At 43.2% G+C, this 19,460-nt stretch overlaps 1 protein-coding gene across 3 annotated transcripts in view; it reads left to right on the top strand.

Annotated features, from left to right (window-relative positions):
• The window catches only part of Blo (bloated), a 193,214-nt gene that overhangs the window by 31,652 nt on the left and 142,102 nt on the right, over positions 1–19,460 (top strand). For 2 of the 3 annotated variants that reach the window (XM_076892704.1, XM_076892703.1), the window contains exon 2: positions 8,635–9,071. The exons of the other annotated variant lie outside the window; for it this stretch is intronic. In XM_076892704.1, coding sequence (XP_076748819.1) covers positions 8,909–9,071 — 163 coding nt within the window. In that variant the 5' untranslated portion in view covers positions 8,635–8,908. The remainder of the gene's footprint in view (positions 1–8,634; positions 9,072–19,460) is intronic. 3 annotated transcript variants of the gene reach the window in all.

The following is a 19,460-nucleotide window of genomic DNA, read 5'->3' as shown; positions in this document are numbered from 1 at the left end:
CGATTCACTCTGGCCCAGGATACAGGGGAGGCAAGAAGCTCGAGTGGTATCTCGCGTTAAACGGGAGATCAATTAACTCGCGTTAACGGACACCTTAATCATCTGGACGCGCCTAGGCTAGCTCGATGAACAGTGCTCGAACTGCTCCCTGGGATTTTTCGTTCGTCTTTGGGTTCCATTTTTTTTTGTTCTTCTTTTAATGATGGTGTTTGCGGGGTTACCATAAAATTTTGGGGTTTTGTGACGCGTGTCTGAAAGTTAATTAGAGAATTTTCATTTTGGTTAGCTTCTCTTTAACTTTAGTGTTAACATGAGTTGTTGTTTGAGTGTTGATGGTGTGCGAATTAGTGAGTGGTTTTTGGGGAACATTTTTCTTTTAACGAGAAATCGAGACTGTTGAAAATCTGTTGAATTTTTTAAAGAATAACACTGTTAAAGGACGTACAGAATTGAAAAATAGGTATTCTGTGGACTGAAAACGTCTTGGAGTGACCATGGTTGTGTCATTTGTCAAACAAAAGATAAATTCATATTCTCCGCCGCATGTTTTGCACAATTCTTTGGACTTAAACGTGAGCTCATTGCATTTTTCCAAGCCGTTCAAGTACCCCGACTACAAAAGACACTTTTACATTATCCTCTTGTTTTTGAAATCCTTTATCATTCAGTGCTAGTCAAAAGCAAGCAGCAAGAATTTATGGCAAAAATATTCGAGAAATATGAATCAAAACATGCAAAATATAAATATTTATAAATCTACTCTTCTTTTAGCTTCTAAGAGAATTAAAAAAAGTAATCATTGTAACAAGATAACTGATCCAATTTCCATTTCACATCTTATGGACAAGTAGCATAAAACTCAATTCAGATTATATCATAAAACAAAATTGTCAACATATTTATAAATCTTGTCGACTCGACTCCTCAAAAAAATATCGCGAACTTCACAAAATCATAAAATGATCTACCATCTCGAGACCACGATAAAAAAACCCAATTCGAATCCATCCTTTACAACCAAAAAAAAAAAAAAGAATGAAAAATTCCTTTTCAAGCCTTTAAATATCTCAGGAGCTACATTTATTGACTCGTACCACTGACGCTTCGAAAGGGTCCAATTTCCCGAAACAACGATCGAATCGTTTCGCGGGCAGTAAGAGCCGACAGGATTCCGAGAAGCGTGTCGATAAACAACCCCGAGGAGATCGAGCGCGTGTAGAAAAATTTCGCGCGTGGAGAACACCGGCGCAGTAAAAGGCCACGTGGAGTTTGACACAATTACGAGGGCCTGGTCTCGTCCAACTGGACGCGTCCCTCGTTAAGTCCAGGAATAGACCTGCCTGTGCGCAGCCCTTGCGATCCTCTTCTCTCTCCTCTCTTCTTTCTTCTGCTCGCTCTTTTGTTTCGCCTGTCCGCTCGATGCGTGCCTCGCGGAATGAAGATCGCGCCTCGTCGTGACGCCGAATCTCTTTTCTGCCGCCGCCGCCGCGAGTCTGCCATCTTCATTTTTCGTTCGCCGGCTGGCGAACGCCGGGAAAAAGCGGCCGCGCCACCGAGGATCGCGATATCCGGGCCACGAACCCTCCTGCGACCTTGCCGCGGTCGAAGTGTGTCAGTGGAACGTTCAGCTGGGACGCGCCACTTATCCGGGGACGCCATCGACTGTCCGCGTCGGGCTTTCCTGCTGGATCGATTCGGTCTTTTCCATTTGTTTTCTTTTTTTTTTCTTCGTCCTTTCCGTGTTGGATCTCTTTTAATTTATATTGCGAATGCAATTTTGAATATTTTTTTAGGGGGAAATTGTAAAGAGACATTTCTCAAGCTAAAGTGTTAGATTTTCTTTGGGCGACTTGTTATTTTTGAAGAGGAAAATTAATTGTGCAATGATTGAGAGTTGAGTGGCTCGGTTTGCGATATTGAAGCAGTTAATTCTTAAATAACAGTTATTTAAATATTTAGTTACTCAGTTATTTATTATTATCATATGATACTTCGTTTCTTCGTCCTTCCTGTGTTGGATCTCTTTTAATTTATATTGTGAATGCATTTTTGAATATCTTTTGGGGGGAAATTGTAAAGAGACATTTCTCAAGCTAAAGTGTTAAATATTTTGGGCCACTTGTTTTATTTTTCAAGAGGAAAATTAATTGTGCAAAGTTAATAATTGAAGGGTGCTTTTCTACTGATTGAAATTATTGATTGGGAGTTGAGTGGCTCGGTTTGCGATATTGAAGCAGTTAATTCTTAAATAACAGTGATTGAAATATTTATTACTCAGATACTCAGTTATTTATTAATATCCTATGACACTTCGGTTTAGAGCATGAATTATTAATACACATCATTAGTTTTCGTTGATTCAATCAGAAATTGAAATTTTTGTAACATTTTAGGTATCAAATCTTCGTCGTAGCCAATGAAATAGCTCAGGCTATTCGTTACCAAACGTTCATTCGCGCATAAACGGATCGTCTGGTGGCGATAAACCCAGCAGATTATTTGTCAAGTTTTTCTTTCGAATGCCCGTGTTAAAATTCGCGAAAAAACGTGACCACGCTTATAGTCGATAAAAGCATCATCCTTTAACCTTTCCATCTGCGACGGATCCTCGCGACGCGTCTCCAGCCGAGAGCGACGAAGTTACTTAAATCGACTCCCGTATTTCCACTCTGTCAACTTCGTGGCCGCGTCGTAAACATCCGCGATATCGGAGACCGAAAGCAGGCCGGATCGGCAACACCGAAAGTTGGGATTCGCATTCCGGACGACTCGTTCTCGACGATGCCTCTCTCGTAACGAGCGTTTTTCAGCAACGGTTACAGGCGCTCGTTGAAATTTATCTGTCAGTCTCCGACGCTAACACACTCCTGGGACCTGGGACTTTTTTCGCAAGCGTTATCGCGGTATAAAATTCTGATCGGACAAACTTTTAGCTCGCGCGCTCTTTGCAAAAATGTTGCGTCGCTGCGTGGATCTTAATTCGAATCTCAATCACAGGCGCATAGAGACTCACGCTCGTCGAAAGTTTACTTGCACGTACGTCTTCCTTTTTTTGTATTCAATTTTCTTTCTGTTTTAAGCGCACTTTGTGAACAGAAATTTGTTTTAAGAGGGCTTAATAAGGAATTATTCTATATGCAAAAGATGCCAATAATCAGTTTTCTATTCAAAGCTTGGTATTTGTAGAAAAATTGCTAAAAACATTCTATCGAGTACTAGCGTATGAATTTCCACCCTTCTTTGGAACACTTAGCTACAGACGAACAATATCACAAAAACAAATCCTCTCGCTTCACACTCGAGTCACAATTTTCCATTGAATTCACGGCCAAAACAATATTCTTCTCTCAGAAGCATCCAGATTTACGGTTAACGTTTAACAAATTTAAAAACAGTATCAAGCAGTAAACTACCCTTACCGTACGACTGGTGCGAATCTCTGTACCCTATCGTCTCGTCTCGCGAAAGGATCATCGACGCGAACGGCTATCGTCGTGAAAAAGGTGCGAGGGGACCCCAGCTCGAGGAGATTTCAGCTTCGTCCGTAGCCGCGGTGTTGAGGAACAGGCCGAGGACGTTGCAACGCGTTGCGCTTCGGGCGCGAACCTTTGATTTTATCATTGAATCATTGAATGGACGAGCCGCCTTGGCGGGGGGAACAATAAAACAGCCGGTGGAAGGTGCTAAATATTTACGGGAAACACGTGACTATTTATTGCGCGCAGAGTCGCGGCCCATAGAACGCGAGGGAATCATATCGTACATTCCTGTAACGCGGCTTTATTGCCTGCTCCCTTGATTACCACGCGAGAGAGCGCCACGGCCAGGGACGCTTCAAGGCCCAGCGGATTTATCGCCTGCGATTGACTGTCGTTGGTCATGCTGATTTTTGCGAATTTCGTGGGAGAGAGAATGTTGATTGGTTTCGCGTCTCCGCGAGTATCCCTGTCCACGTGCTTTTCTTTCGCATTCACGATTCAAACGAGTTTGGAGCTCACGCTTCGAGGCGAGATTCAAAGCGATTCGTACAAGAGACAGAGAAGACGAGAGATAGTTTCGTCGTTCCTACTATTATACTCGCAATTGGCCAGTAACAAAACGTAATTAACGCTCATTATCACCGGCTCGAACAATAAACCTGAAAGCAAAGCGACCGTGTCTGGAGCGTCGTTCTCACCTCGAGAAATCGGTTTTCTCATCGTCTCGCTGGAACCACGCTTTTTATCGTTTCCACCGGTGACATCATCGAGTCAGCTCTCTCTCTCTCCCTCTCTCTATCTCTCTGTTTCTGCTCGCGTTCAGAAAAAGTCCCTGTTCATACCCCAAAAAGTAAACGCCGCGACGAGTTTAGAAGAAGGTTCCATCGACTGTCGTCCTAAAATTTGTCCAGCCTTTTTACAACTCGCACACGCGGCGAGGCTACGAAATGGACGATCGCAGGAACAAAGAAGACAGAGGTGACGCGAAGCTGCGAACTCCTCCGCGTCGGAGGCGCGGAAAAAAAACGTTCAACGAACACGTTAGCGCTGGTTTTATAGCAGCCGCGAGAGGAACGCTGTTCTGTCATTCCGCGAGACCGCCCTCGCGAGAACTCGTTCGCCAAATATGGCCGCCAGAGCCGACGAGACGGGCGTGTATCTTAATCCAGTGATCACGGTCACGCGAATTGTCTCGTTCGACGCTGGCGTCCCTTCCGCGAGGGGGCTAATAAAGTCGTCGAGGCGCTACCCTTCCCTTCTTCTTTCGCGTGTTTCAACCACGAACGCGTCGCGATTAGATGGCCTTGAGAGATCAGCCGCCCTACGAGGTCACCCTTGCGAGCTCGAAAGGCGAACGAGATCCGGCGCGGATACGCGTAGACGCACGCTGAATCTGAAATCGTGGGCCCCCTGCGCGATTCTTTGCGAACTGAAGACGGTTCTCTCGATGGAATCGATGGTTGGTCCTTGGTGACTGAACGTTGGCCACTGTTTGAGTTAGATTTCGAGCAGATTCAGAATTTGACGATAGTTCGACTTATCGATAACTGCTTGCATTTTTCTAAATTTTGTAAGTTGTTACTCCCTGTGTTAGTTATTTTGTACGTAGAATTTGGTGGAAGTATCTTCGAATGTTTCACCACTTAACTGCGGAATTTAGTTTTAGAGATCGTCTACAAAGCGCGTGATTAAAATCAAGCAATGACGAGAATACGCGTCAAGCGCAGGAAAATCCTCCTGTTATGTATTTCATGAGAAAAGTAAAACGAGGAAGGTTAATTGACAGGAATTATACTTGCCAATCGCAACAAAATAAAGTTTTGGTTTGACGTGTATACACGTTGAACGCAGTCAACTGGTTAAGCATAAATCCAAAGGATGTCTTATATTTGCAGATGCATAGATAATATTCACTATTTTATTGTACGTGTAACAACAAGGGACTATATTTTTCGTCTTCAAATTCAATTTATAGCAAATTAACTCGTTTAATTGACTCGTAAAAATTCATTCGCGCACATGCCGCCATTAAATTGAGAATGAATTTTTTAATCTGCAAAAATTTGTTACAAGAAACAGAACGTTAGTCGTAATTTGTATTCATTTCCTCTGTTATTCCTGATATTTTGCCATAGCACCGGCTCTCCCTCATATGGTCCGATTGGAGCATAAAAGCGTACCCAGTAGATTCATTAAGTAGCGTTGGACGTTTATGGCCAGACATCAGCGGTATTTTTGTCGATGGTTTTATAGGTACCCATTTTACTTCATCGTAACGTGTTTTCGTCGTGTTACAAGTAACCACTTAACACGTAATTGTGGTTTTGCGGAAATTTGCGGATATTTACGTAGGTGAAGACGTTCGTTGTTATATACGTATACGTGTAATTGTATGCTCTTCGAAACTACGGTTCTCGGAAGTCGAATTCGGAATCCCAGGGGATTTCAAACGAACTTCGAAGGAAATTGAGAAACTTTACGAAACAAGTTATATTACTTAATCACGTTGCGATTAAAATTCTTTTTATCGAAATCACGTTCCATCTTCTTCGAATAGTCTGTACAATACAGAATCGAACTTTGATTTATACCATTTGCGATCATAATGAAGCAATATACCACAGTGGATATAAAATTCAACTTTAACGTTTCTTGTCATCGATCTTGTCAAGACGAAGGATATACAATAACTCTTTTACGTAAAAATTCAGTGACAATTAAAGACAAGTGGGGGTTCTAAGCAGTAAAAATCTTTTAGAGCCCATAAATTTAACATCTCGTCTTTAGATTCGATCGATTATGTTACCTTTTCGGTAGTTTCCAAAATGTTCAAGTCCTTTTAAGATCTCGAGGTCCTTCGCGCGATTCGTGGCCGTACGCGACCGCTTAAGTCCGTTTACCACTCAATCCACCTCTGTAAGGGTCAGCAAAATCGAGTCGACTCGGAAAAAATTCGACGTTCAAGTGAAAATTGTACCGCGGAACGCACGCGGTGGAGAACTCGCGTTCCGATTACAAGGTCGATAAGAAAATCCACACGGACGTCACGCTCGGAATCCGGGATTATACCATTGCGTGACGCTTAACGAAAGACGGGGCAGGATAAGAGAATGCGCGAGGTAGCTTATCGCGCGATCACGGGCTCATTGTCATCGTTGCGCATCGTCATCGTCATCCTCGCGAACTGTCAATAGTCCGTTCGCGCGTATCTCGAGTGTCTCATCAGGTTGCACGACGACAATGGGGGCCATTATCACCAGCCGCGTTCACCGCGATCATTGTCGGTGCACGCGCGCGTCTACAAACGAGATCGACGCGTCCTTCTCGCGCAACCTGCACGCGGAACAGTCTCGCCAACGATCGTTATACCTTCTTGCCGGTACCCTCTCGCGATTCGAGAAAACTCGAATCGTTCGTTTATCGCAACTTGAATTCCAACGAAACGGCGCCATTCGCGGCTCTGCAATCGAGAAGCTGAGCGCCAGACTTAATTCAACTTCGCTTCCTCCTTTTTTTTTTTTATTATTTGAGTGCTTTAGGCTATTTACTGTCGTTTTTATTCGCCAACCTTTTTTGTGGGTAAATAAATGGTGAACTTCAATTTGTTACTCGCGAGATCGATCGATCGTTTGGTCCACGGTTTGAAAAGTTCGATTTACTCGAAAGAAATATTTTCGATTGGATTAAAGACAAATGTTAGAAATTTAAAGAACCGTAAATTCATCGTTTGTATATGGAAATATTTGAATATCTCATGGTTTGAAATTGATTGAGAAGCCTTGACTCGAATTTTCACGAATCAGAATTCACCTATAATTAACTCGATGCACTGGCTTCGACTTTGCTCGAAACAAAGAATGCGGAAGGGAACCATATTCCTTGGCAGCACGTGTTCCTATTCTTCTAACGAGCATCAACGTTACGGCATTACGGCGCGCGGATACTTATTAGCGACGATGACTTTGAGCAAACACCGTGGGAACTTTAAATACGATTACAAAGCGCGAGATTTTCGATACACGCGGAGGAGCAGCGTTGCACGAGCGTGATTGTTCGCGATCGCGTCGACGATCAGGGTTGGAAAAATCGAGGGGAACGAGAAAACTCGACACGCCAAACATCGAGCCTAGCCTCCGCGGCGCGTCAGGTCCGACGAGCGCGTTTGTTACGCCATTTTGTCAAACGCGGGGTATCCGTGTCTCCGCGCGGCCAGGGCAAAATGTGAAAGGAAGCCCTAACACACAATACGAGCTGGTGCACTTTTACTTAAGTCTGTAACCGGCGCTATCCACCAGGCTCGCCACTCTAAATCGCCGATAGAAGCGATTTCTCCAACCGCAATAAGGACGACCGCAAAATAGACGAACACATGCTCGCGTCTGCACGTGCGCTCGCGTTCCCCGTGCCATGTACGATCGGCTGCTCTGTCGTGGAACACTTTTTGCTTTTGTCGGACAGAAGTTAACCAGTTGCGACGTTGTTCGATATATTTAAACAGTATTTCATTGCGCTGAGAGTACTCGCTTTTTAGACTCGCGACTGCGACTTTGAACGATACGTACAGCGTATTGGAGAAACTATTGTTATTTTAGTTTCCGGAGGAATTCAGCAAAGAAATTAATAATTAGACAATGATAGTACAGAGATACATTCAGTTAACTGCGGAATTTAGTTTACGCGTCAAGCGCAGGGAAATACTCCTATCATACATTTCACGAGAAAAGTAAAACGAGGAAGGTTACTTGACAAGAATTATACTCGCCAATCGCAACAAAATAAAGTTTTGGTTCGACCTGTATACACGTCGAACGCAGTTAACTGGTTAAATGTACTTTCGCGAACAATTTCGAGAATAGTCACTCGCGCCATTGATTTCATTTATTAACAAATTAAAAATCGTTATACATAGTGTTTCACGTCGGAGCAACCGAGCCAGCATAAAACACCTATAAAAAAATATCAGCTTGACAAGCTTCCCGCGAGAAAGCAGAGAAGAAACATCCCCTCGACAGAGCCCAGAAAAAGAAAAGCACTTAAACTGTCGTCTCCATTCTCGCTTCTATTCCCTACGTACAACAGACTGGACTTAAATCTCAATCGACGAGGTTACCAATCTCGCGGATGTACTAAGAGCACAGCTTTGCTTGGCTTACAGGTCGGTGATCGGGTCTGAGAGGGCAGGAGATGGGAGATAGGAAATACGTACATATTTATATGTAAAAAGAGAGAAAGAGGGAGAGAGAGGGAGGGAGAGAAAGAAAGAAAGAAAGAAAGAAAGAAAGGAAGGAAGGAGAACGGGGTGTTAAGGCGCAGTTGGGTCGCGGGGGTTGCGAGGTAAGAGAGGAAAGAGGATAAGGTGGCGAGAGGGAGAGACCCGGTTGGTGGTGCACGCCGCTCTGTGTTATGATCGGGAGAGAAAAGCCGGGAAGATGCTCGAGGTTCAGCGCTCGGACTTTTTAAGAGAGGGAGAAGCCTGCGAGTCTCCTACCGCCGGTTTGCTGCACCCCGATTCGACCGGGGCTTCCGTCTCCGGGTGGAAGCCCGCCGAGAGAAGCGTCTCCTTCAATCGAGACGTCCACGTCAAGAGGATCGGTGAGTCCAGGCAATCACACCATACGAACGAGAGTAGCAGGCGAAATTGCTGGTGAAACACTCGCGAACAGACGGTTCGACGTTGCTTGACTCGCGCTCCTTTCGTTTCTTCCCTCATTCGCGTGATGGATCCTTCGAGCAGTATTTTCTTTTTTTTTCTCTTTTAATTATCAATGCGCAGGTTATACACGAGATTTCTCAGATTTAAACAAGGGACAAGAATATTTAAACGATTGGAGATTCGTTTGGTCACTTTCTTTTACTATTTTTTTTTAAATTACCAATGTGCAGGTATATATACGAGATTTCTCAGATTTAAAAAAAGGAAAAGTGTTGTTTGGTTGCTTTCCTTTATTATTCGCACGGACAAAGTGATTATTGATAGCAATGAGAATCATGATGTACGCAATTGGACTTTGGAAGAGGAAGATATTCAATTAAAGAGATATTTTTAGTAATTCCTTTGCAAAGTTTTAGACGATTTCTTCGAGCACAGAGAAAACGAACGTGAAATTTCCTAAAGACAGCGAGTCTAAGAAGGCCAAGGCAAAAATTCGCGTATTACGTATCCTTCAAACCGACGGCCTCGAGATGGAGAAAATGCGAGATTACGAGAACGATTGCAACGTGGACGCGTTGTTGTCTTCGTGTTCCGGAGGAAAAAAATACGGCCAGGTCCTAGAGCGATCTCAGATTATGGGAATTATTTGTGCGGGGCCGCTAGTTTCGCACGGACGATCTCGGGCTGTCGGGTGTTTCTAAGAAGCGCGCCTCTTCGCGAAAATCGTCAGCGTCCTTCTCGTGGAAGGATGGCTAGGAATGCAAAGCCTTGCGCCTAATCAGATCAACTTCGTCAGCTCGCAGCTTATCAGATCGAACGTTCTTAGCAACAGACAGTTCAGTTTCTTTGTCTCGCGGGATAGTTCTGTTTTCTCTTTTTTTCTTACACAAACCTCGTCTGTTACAAAATACAAATTACAAAATTATTGAAACAAAAATTCTGTGGTTGAACGTCCTGGTCGAAATTGTGAATACCAAACGAATTGCATATTCTGATACCGTTTGAACGTAAACACTTGAATCTTCAAAAAGATCGGAGCACAAAAGGAATAAAGAATGGTTTCGTTAGACAGAATCGATCATACGCAGATAGTATTGCCTGCAAAAATTTCATACAAACGGTACATTAAAAGTGAAATCATAGTATCGTTGTTATACCAAACAAATTTGTAAAAAAATTCGAGACTACATGGCAAGTAGCGCGAATTCACATTACAGTGGACGACGGTGGCCTTTTTGAGTCGATCGCGCGAAGGATAACGAGAGTCGCGGGACCTCGAGAAATCGGGAATGACGAGAAACTGCAATTATTTCGCGGCAGGAGGAGCATTAATTTCTCTATCGGTGATAATTGCAGAGCAGAAGGACGAACGCACCTGTCGCAACGCGAAAGCGAGAAGTCAAGCAACGGGCGCACCGGCTCGGAACGTGTTCCGCCTAACTCATATACACCTAACCGTTCCAATGCTCGAGCTCTCGATATCGATGTGTAACACATTTAATCAAGAGCCTGGCCGCTGACTAACGGCACGAATAATCGTAGCGCCCAGCGATCGATCGCCGATCGCTGGGCCCTCCTTGTGTGTGTAATCATTAATATTGTCTCAGTAACGCCATTAATCGTGGTCTCTTTAATAAGTCCGCTGGTCTCGTAACAATAACCGTTTTATTTTACGCTCCAAGAGCAGAACTTCCACTCGCGGGACGATCGCCATTTTTTTACGCCTCTACGTAACTTTTTCAATTAATAAAAACGAGGAAAAATGTTAACGATAATTAAAATGAAACAAGCTTTCGTCCCTTTTCTGTTATTTTTTTTTTTTTTTTTTCCTCTTCTCCAGTTTGTCTCGTGCTATTCAGTTTTAATACGATACGTGGGCTCGTAACCGTGCTATTGGTGTGTGCGCGCTGGACTCAACCATATTCCTCTGTTACCACCAGCTTTAATTATTAATTACATTAATGATCTATCTGTCCCTCTCTCTCTCTTTCTCTCTCTCTCTCTCTCTCTTTTATTCCCCGCTGGAGCGCGTCGCGCGGATCAAACGATTCTCGCGCGCTCGAGCAGCAAGCTGCGCGTGTCTACGTCTCTTGTGTCTGTGCGCGTGTATGTACCACCCCGTAATTGCGGCGGTATGCTTGCCGTATCATCCTCTAACGCACGTGTTAAGCATGTCTGACTAACGAGGGAACACAGGTAACCCGGATAATTCAGTTGCTTCTGAAACTTCGCCGATTTACCGAACCAACCTGCTGTAATTTGCGTGAAATTTTTTGTTTCTTAAACATTTCTTCTTCTAGGCGTTACCTTCGTTAAGTAAACCAATTTTTTTCTCATAGAACAGAACGCCTTGGATTGGATATTACAATTATCGTGGCGATACGAGTTACAGAATATGGAAATTTTTTGTTTTTTTGAGGAAATTCCCTTTGACGATTGATAAGATGGAGTAAATTGTAGTTTTTTTGGCAATTTTTTAGATTAATTTGTAAATTGTTGCACTGATTACACTTGTACGAATGTTAGAAATTAAATGCACGTGTTTCTTGTAGTTACAAAATTGTATCTTTTTATTTGTTCTTCTACGTTCTTTCGAGATATAAACTATTTAAAAACTGTCAGCGTGTCTGAGAAATAGAGAGAGCTTCCAACAGCCACTGTGTTCCCTTGTGCGGTACGCGCGATCTGAGAACAGCTTTGCGAAGATTAATGCGATGTTACAATCGTTTCTACAATTTCAGCGGAAGCCGCAGGTATAATACGAAGCTCGTCTTAGCACTGAGCGTGGGAAGCAAAAGCTTTTCTGTCAAACCCAAATTTTTTTATCCGCGAATCGAATTTCAGCCAAAGAAATTCTTCTTTAAAATCGCAGATATTGCCTTCGATTTCGATCGACAAATTTCGCGTCCAATAAAAATTACTTTCACAATACCGATCAATTCGAAACACTCGTAACTAGAAGAGGGGATGAAACGCTAGAAGAACGTGTCGAGATGACACATTTCTAACGCCTCGAGTGTCCAAATAGAAATTCCCGTGTCGTCTTGTCTCTTGATTCGCGACGATCAATAATTCACGACCGTCCGGCTGGATATCGGCTCTGTAAACCGAAATCGCAACGCGTGTCGCGTTCCATCTACGACGGAGTCCCAGACGGCGGTGTTCGATCGATCATTCCGAGGAAAGGTCGAGCAACAGTCGAACCGTGACTCGTTGCCTCGATTCCGTGCACGGAAGCACCGCGGATGAACGAGGACTGTGTGTCGCTACCGGTCGATGATGCAGTGATACAATAATATCCCGCGAGTACCGGCCACGGGAAATTAATGGCCAGTAAACGGAGCTAACTATGTATCCTGAGCTCTCGACGGCGTTTGAATTAGTTTATAGGTGGCATCCGTTGGGTTTACGATCGCCAATTGTAGTTCCCGCGAGAGATCGCAGGCGTGGGTAGCCATTTCGAGGAATAACCGGTCGATCGCCGCGGAAACATGCCAGCCAGATCGATTCTTTTTAAACCACAAATGTCCTGAAATTGACATTTCGCAGTTTCGCGACACACCAAATCCGTTTAAATGTTCGCGGATCAATTTTAAATAAATTTCACACTAATTTTGATATCGAGGATGATTTAAGAATAGCGAATCGAATTGTATCTGTTATTTTTTACAATTATTCGTAATAACTTTTTTGATTATTTTATAAAACGATTGGAACTGTGAAAAGGGAACAGTAGATTTTGATATAATTTTGTAGAAAATTGCGCTAAAGTTTAGGCACTTTCGATGGCCAGTGACGAGACGAGGACGATCTCTGCGAAACGACCTTCTCGATAATAAATGCCGATTAACGAACTTTTGTCGTCCATTAACACGAGGCTAGCAATTTCCATCGTTATTCTATTGTAAGGGGACTGTCAAGGTTGACCATCGGCATCGCGAGAGGATGGTCAATGAACTCGTCATCCATTCACTTTTTGCTCGTCGCCTTTACGTCATAATCGACCAGCGTCGATCTACGCGACGAGTATTTAATGAAAAGGAGACAAGATGGAAAGAGGGAGACAGGAGGAACGAAGTGACGGACAAATTTTTGTTGAAAATTAAATATACCCGTCGAAATTGAAGTAAACCAGATATGAGGGGAATGATTTTGTAGGTTTCGAGTGATTAAATCGAGTAATCCGTCATAGGTGTCTGCCTTAATGGCACTTCCGGATCGATGGCGTTGGTAACTCTCAATTGGTCGCCGCTACGGAGGTTAAGTTGCTCGTTTGAACGTTAAGAGGCGAGACTAACCTAGGCAAATTGAATATCGTGCCTCGTTCGTACCGACAACGATCGCTTCGGGCTTAACGACCCCTCTCTGTCGTTGTTTGTCATTTGTCGGTGATGATTTTTGCGTTTCGTTGCATCAGTTCGAACGAATCCTTGCTTTTGCAAGGAATTGGTAAAAAATATCTAAGTGACATGAAATTGGCATACAATATTCACTACCTTCAATTTATTAACGAAGCCTTTGCTTTTATTGCAAGCATTGGTATTTTTAACTAATTTATATTCTATAAAATCACTTACAAATGAATGCCTGTAGAATTAATTTACAAAATAAAAAATTCAGAAATTTGTCTAACTTCAAAGATATTCGATGATTCGAAGAAATCGTCAAGAAATATAGAATTTTAAATATCTGCGAAGGAAACCAAAATAAAAAATTCCAAACGCGGTCTGTTTTACATCGAACACTTGTCGACAGCAATAAAATAAAAAAAATAATTAATCACTCGTACAATCTTCTATGATTGATCTGCGAGTGAAACAAAAGCGGAGAATTTGTTTAACCAGTTAACTGTGGAATTTAGTTTGAAAAGATCGGCACAGGGTGCGGAATTAAAGGCAAGCAACGACGTGTATACACGTGGAACGCAGGGCAAATGGTACTATTATACATTTTACATTCTTATTCGTCAAAGAAACTAACGATTCGTTTCTGAATACGTTATTCTCACTAAGAGCTTGAAAATTGTCAAAAAATAATAAAATAATTTAAGTATTGGTAATATAAAGGCAACGTACCACCAAATGATATTCTTATTACATTTTATTGAGATTTCGAGTTTTAATAGCGAATGGTCAATTTTTTATTTCACACGACGAGTGTACACGTGAAACCAACCGCAGTGGAGATTTGGTCCGACGTGTATACACGTGGAACGCAGGGCAAATGGTACTATTATACATTTTACGAAAAACGAGGAAGGATTACATTCTTATTCGTCAAAGAAACTAACGATTCGTTTCTGAATACGTTATTCTCACTAAGAGCTTGAAAATTGTCAAAAAATAATAAAATAATTTAAGTATTGGTAATATAAAGGCAACGTACCACCAAATGGTATTCTTATTACATTTTATTGAGATTTCGAGTTTTAATAGCGAATGGTCAATTTTTTTATTTCACACGACGAGTGTACACGTGAAACCAACCGCAGTGGAGATTTGGTCCGACGAGTATGCACGTCGAACGCACTTAACTGTTTAAAGCTGCGGCCAGTTTCGCTGGGAGACTCGATCCGTGGCGAAACAACTATGCCGACGACGAGAGAGGGAAAATCGTTATGCACGGTCACGCATCGGCTCGTCTGTCCCCCGTGTCCGAGTTCTTCCTCTTTCTGAATGAACGACGCTGAATCCCAACTCGGTCGGGAAGCTCGGCGATGAGCAGCGAAAGTTACGACCGAGACGATGTCGGCCGTTATCGAGTCGGAATCTAAATGCCACGAATCTAATTGTGAGTCGACCTGTGGAGAACGATTTCGAAGTTCTCCGCGTTAGCCGAACGTGCACCCTGCATTGCGACTGCCTGCACAGGCTCGTCGAGGATGGTCGAACAGCTCTCGCTGTTCCGCAATTCCTGCAATTATTTCGATTCCCGTAATATCTTTAACGTTTCGTAATTTTAATTACGCCAGGATGGGATAGTCTCGATTTATGTACGCTTCTGATTTCCCTTTTTCTCTGTGTATGATAAAAAAAACTGTTTTTATACTCGTAGAGTTCTTCAGAAATGATCTTTTTCTACAAATACTTTAGATTATTCTCTGTTTATTTGTTTCTCCTTTGGAGTCTTGTAAAAGATGAGATAGATACTATTACGTGTTTTCTTTTGTTATTGGTAATATAAAATTATACAGTTGACGAAGATTTTGTTTGAAGATTCCTCGCAATTAACTCTACCAGCGGAATTCTTCACCAATCTTTAATAATACAGCAATCTTCGCGAAGGTTAAAAATAAATTAGGTTGTCTAGAAATGATCTCTTCTCTCTCAGATTCTATCCTCGAAACAAAACTCCTATTGCAATAGAAAAGGTAAAAGCGACGGAGAGTACCTTTCCTTTATCACTCACAAGATTAACCGCCTAGCGAACATTCCTCTCGAAGTTTTTATACTCGTAGAATTCTTCAGAAATTTGTTCTTTTACAAATACTTTAGGTTATTTTCTGTTTATTTGTTTCTCCCTTAGAATCTTGTGAAAGACAAGATAGATAGTGTTGAGCGTTTTCTTTTGTTATTTGTAATATAAAATTATACAGTTGACGAAGATTTTGTTTAAAGATTCCTCGCAATTAACTCTACCAGCGGAATTCTTCACTAATCTTTAATAGTACAGTAATCTTCGCGAAGGTTAAAAATAAATTAGGTTGTCTAGAAATGATCTCTTCTCTCTCAGATTCTACCCTCGAAACAAAACTCCTATTGCAATAGAAAAGATAAAGGCGACACAGAGTACCTTTCCTTTATCACTCACAAGATTAACCGCCTAGCGAACATTCCTCTCGAGGGTCCTTGAACAGTCGTTCGAGAGGACCCACCGACAAATCACCGTTATCACCGAAAGTTTCGCGGGCATTTCGAAAAACAGGCGAAACAACAAGCCCGAAACGGTTAATATCCCCGGATAATTTACTCCTGCGGCGAAAGGGGACTTGGGACGGGGCTGTTTGGGGCCCGCCTTCTTTACACCGTGGCTCGATAAAAAGTGTCGGCACGGACCGGTGCATTAGCGGCCGCGCCGTATTTCTTATTATCCGAACGCGAGGCGTACGCTCGGTTCCTCTCGGTCTGGCCGCGTCCTCGCGGCCTCCCCCGGCGTCCTCGACGCGGGCGGTCCCAAGGAGTCAGCCTAGTTGGGCCCGCGCGCCGTCGCAGCTCGTGCATGCGCCTCGTCGATGCTTGTTAAGGGGCCCTTGTGTCGCACCGCGTCCGCATTATCCTCGGCTACCAGCGTTTCCTGGATCGTCGCGTGCTAGGGGATCCGCCATCGAACCGCGCCGCACCCTCTCGCGAGCGCAATGGACCGCGACGTGTTCCCGGTGACGATCGTTTCGATCTGTGGCGCGATCGCGACGAATGGGCTGGCTCAGAGTTTTGGTTCGAGTCTGAAGTAGTTGCGATCGAAAGGATTTAGTTTATTTTTTAGCGAAGTTTGTAGGAAAGTTTATTTCCTGGATCGTCGCGTGCTAGGGGATCCGCCTTCGAACCGCGCCGCACCCTCTCGCGAGCGCAACGGACCGCGACGTGTTTCCGGTGACGATCGTTTCGATCTGTGGCGCGATCGCGACGAATGGGGTGGCTCAGAGTTTTGGTTCGAGTCTGAAGTAGTTGCGATCGAAAGGAAGTTCCTTTTTTAAATTGAATTGTAGGGGATGTTTGACACGATTTAGAAGATTGTATGTTTATGTAACATATCTCTTGGCGTTTTTTTAATTTTTTACACATTGCTTCCGTTAGCAATGATAGTTTGGGAAATTGGAGAATTTAATTAAACTTTGTTTGTTCTGGGAATAATAATTTTTCCATTTCCTTGTTGCTTTCGTTGGTAATTTGAAGAGTGAATGTTGAGTGTCGTTACGATGATTGGAAAATGAATATCTTACGGCGCAATCGTTGCGTTACGGTTTTCATTGAGAGGAGAGTTTCAATTTATTACGGAGGATGTTCGTTTGTGAGGAATAGCTCGCGTGCCGCTTTCTGAAATCACCGAGAAATCACGTTTAACCAACGTCTTAACAAGGCTAGGGGTGGAAAGAGTAAGTGCCGTTGAGACGAGGAAGGTTCGCGATGCGGAAGAGTTATTTAGCATGGTTCAGAGTATGCGAGCGTGTGTGTTACGCTGAGTGACAGGGATTAAATAATGAAAGGCGATCGCGGAATCGCGTGACACGGAAGAAACGAATGAGGAGATACAGACGTTGATGCGCGGACAGTGAGGGACTAGATGTCTCCTCGAGTGACGTAACTCAATTAATTTCGCGACAACCGGGACAGGGTTTCGTTTGTTCCCTTGGGCTCGTTAAGGCTCGTGCCTCGCGGAAAAATCCTATTACCGTTTCGATGATTAATTATCAACGTTGACACTTGGCAATATTCAAACAGTCACCAAAATGTCAAACTAAAATTGTAATTCTACCTTTCTTCGTTCTTTGCAATCATGCCTGTTTATCGTCGCATATAGGTATCAGAACTTTTTAATTCTGTCGACACAAAATAAATTATTCGCTAATTATTATACTATACTTATATCTGTACGATATTCGTATTTTAAACTCACTCTCTTGCAAATCAAATTCATCTTTTTGTTTAAAAAAAAAACATCAAATATAATTAACAGTATCTATGTACGAAAGCTGTGCGTGGATATAATTTACACGTACATATCTTAGCCTATACATATGTACATGTAAATGGTTGTGCTGCAACAGCTGTTGGTGACATAAAAAGTTTTCTATTTCCTACTACCTAACTCACACTTGGTGGTCTTTTAAATTAAATATTCCAGTAGAAATACTTGATTTGCAGAAGAGTTGAATTTAATTTGCAAGGGTGCGAATTCAAGGAGAGAGACATCGTCGAGACAGTCTCACAGTTTTTCTTGACCTTACGCATCGTCTAAACCATCGCACTTCCCAACGATTAACGGCCTGAACGGTGTCTATAAAGCAAGGCTTAATTACATAAGGCCTCGCGTCGAAAACTTTCTCAACGTCGCGCGGAGCCGCGGTTCGAGTCGGTCCTAACGACGTTAGTTAATCAACGGGCACCGTGGAACAGCGTTTACGCGTGTGAAGCAACGCGCGCGTGCACGTGGGAAATTGTAAGGCGATAGCCAGCCTGGCTGTTACTTTATTTCGGCTCGATGGAACGCATCAACCGAGACGAGCTTTCTCCTCTCGATCGTGAATAATACAAACACACCGTGGACATTGGCGACTCTGCGCTCTTCCATTGGCGAACGGAAACATTCGACTCTTCCCGTACTTGCAGACTTGTCCTGTGCATTTTGCTCCATCAATGGTCGCACGAATAGTTTGTACGTGTTAAACGCGGAAAGACATCGGCAACCATTTGCGGTATTCATTTACATACCCTCGATACTTAATTATAGTATTATACTACTGAGATTTCAGTTTATACCACTAGATGCCTACAAATTTAATGCTACACTGTATTTACAGAAAAATTTATTGTGGATATTTATCAGAAGATGGTGATCATGCTTTTACATTTATGGACGTTGACATTTTTGGGAGGAGTACGAGCGTAGATTAGGGAAACGTGGAGGCAAAAGCCTGGAAGGGAGTCAGACGAGACGCCAGAGGGAGCGGAGGGTTAGTTCTGCGTGTCCATAAAAGCTCTGCTCGAAGGAAAAGCGTGAAGAAGGCACGAGGAAGTACTTTTACATTAAGTGGGACGATAGTATCGTTCGATGGCTCGCGTGTCGAATAAACGGTGGCCATTCGTCGTTCGACCAACGGTTCACTGGATTTTCCACGGATGAAGAACTGAAACCTGGTCGTCTTCACTTTAAGAGTGTCATAAGCTCTCTTTTACGCATTCGACTCGGTTGTAAACATCATTCTATCTATACGAGACAGGCGCTGTCCGTGGTCGTTCTTAGCTAAACGGTAATCGAGACTTAACCGTCCAGCGTTCAAGCCATAAATCGTATTAATTGTTTGGCTAGACATTAATTTTTCCGTCTCTCGTTCTCTGTTATTTGATTTACTTTTTATCGCGACCATGATTTGACGTGGAATAGTTTCTCCCGCTGATCGTCGATCCATTTATCACAGGCTTAATGTGGCGCGTGACGAATGTTTCAATTTAAAGATGGCGCGGCTGGCGAAATTAAGATCGGAGTCGCAGCGTGTAATAATCGCGCGGAGACGCAGCAAGAAAGCGAGGCGTACAAATGGCCACCGTTTATTCGATCCACGGCCTTCCGCGTTGTCGATCAACCTTATCGTCTCATTCGGCGGTGAAGTA

The sequence above is a fragment of the Xylocopa sonorina genome, chromosome 3 (genome assembly GCF_050948175.1).
Source record: "Xylocopa sonorina isolate GNS202 chromosome 3, iyXylSono1_principal, whole genome shotgun sequence".
Lineage (NCBI taxonomy): Eukaryota > Metazoa > Arthropoda > Insecta > Hymenoptera > Apidae > Xylocopa > Xylocopa sonorina.
Note: the sequence above shows the minus strand (reverse complement) of the source record. Positions and strands in the feature narration are given on the sequence as shown.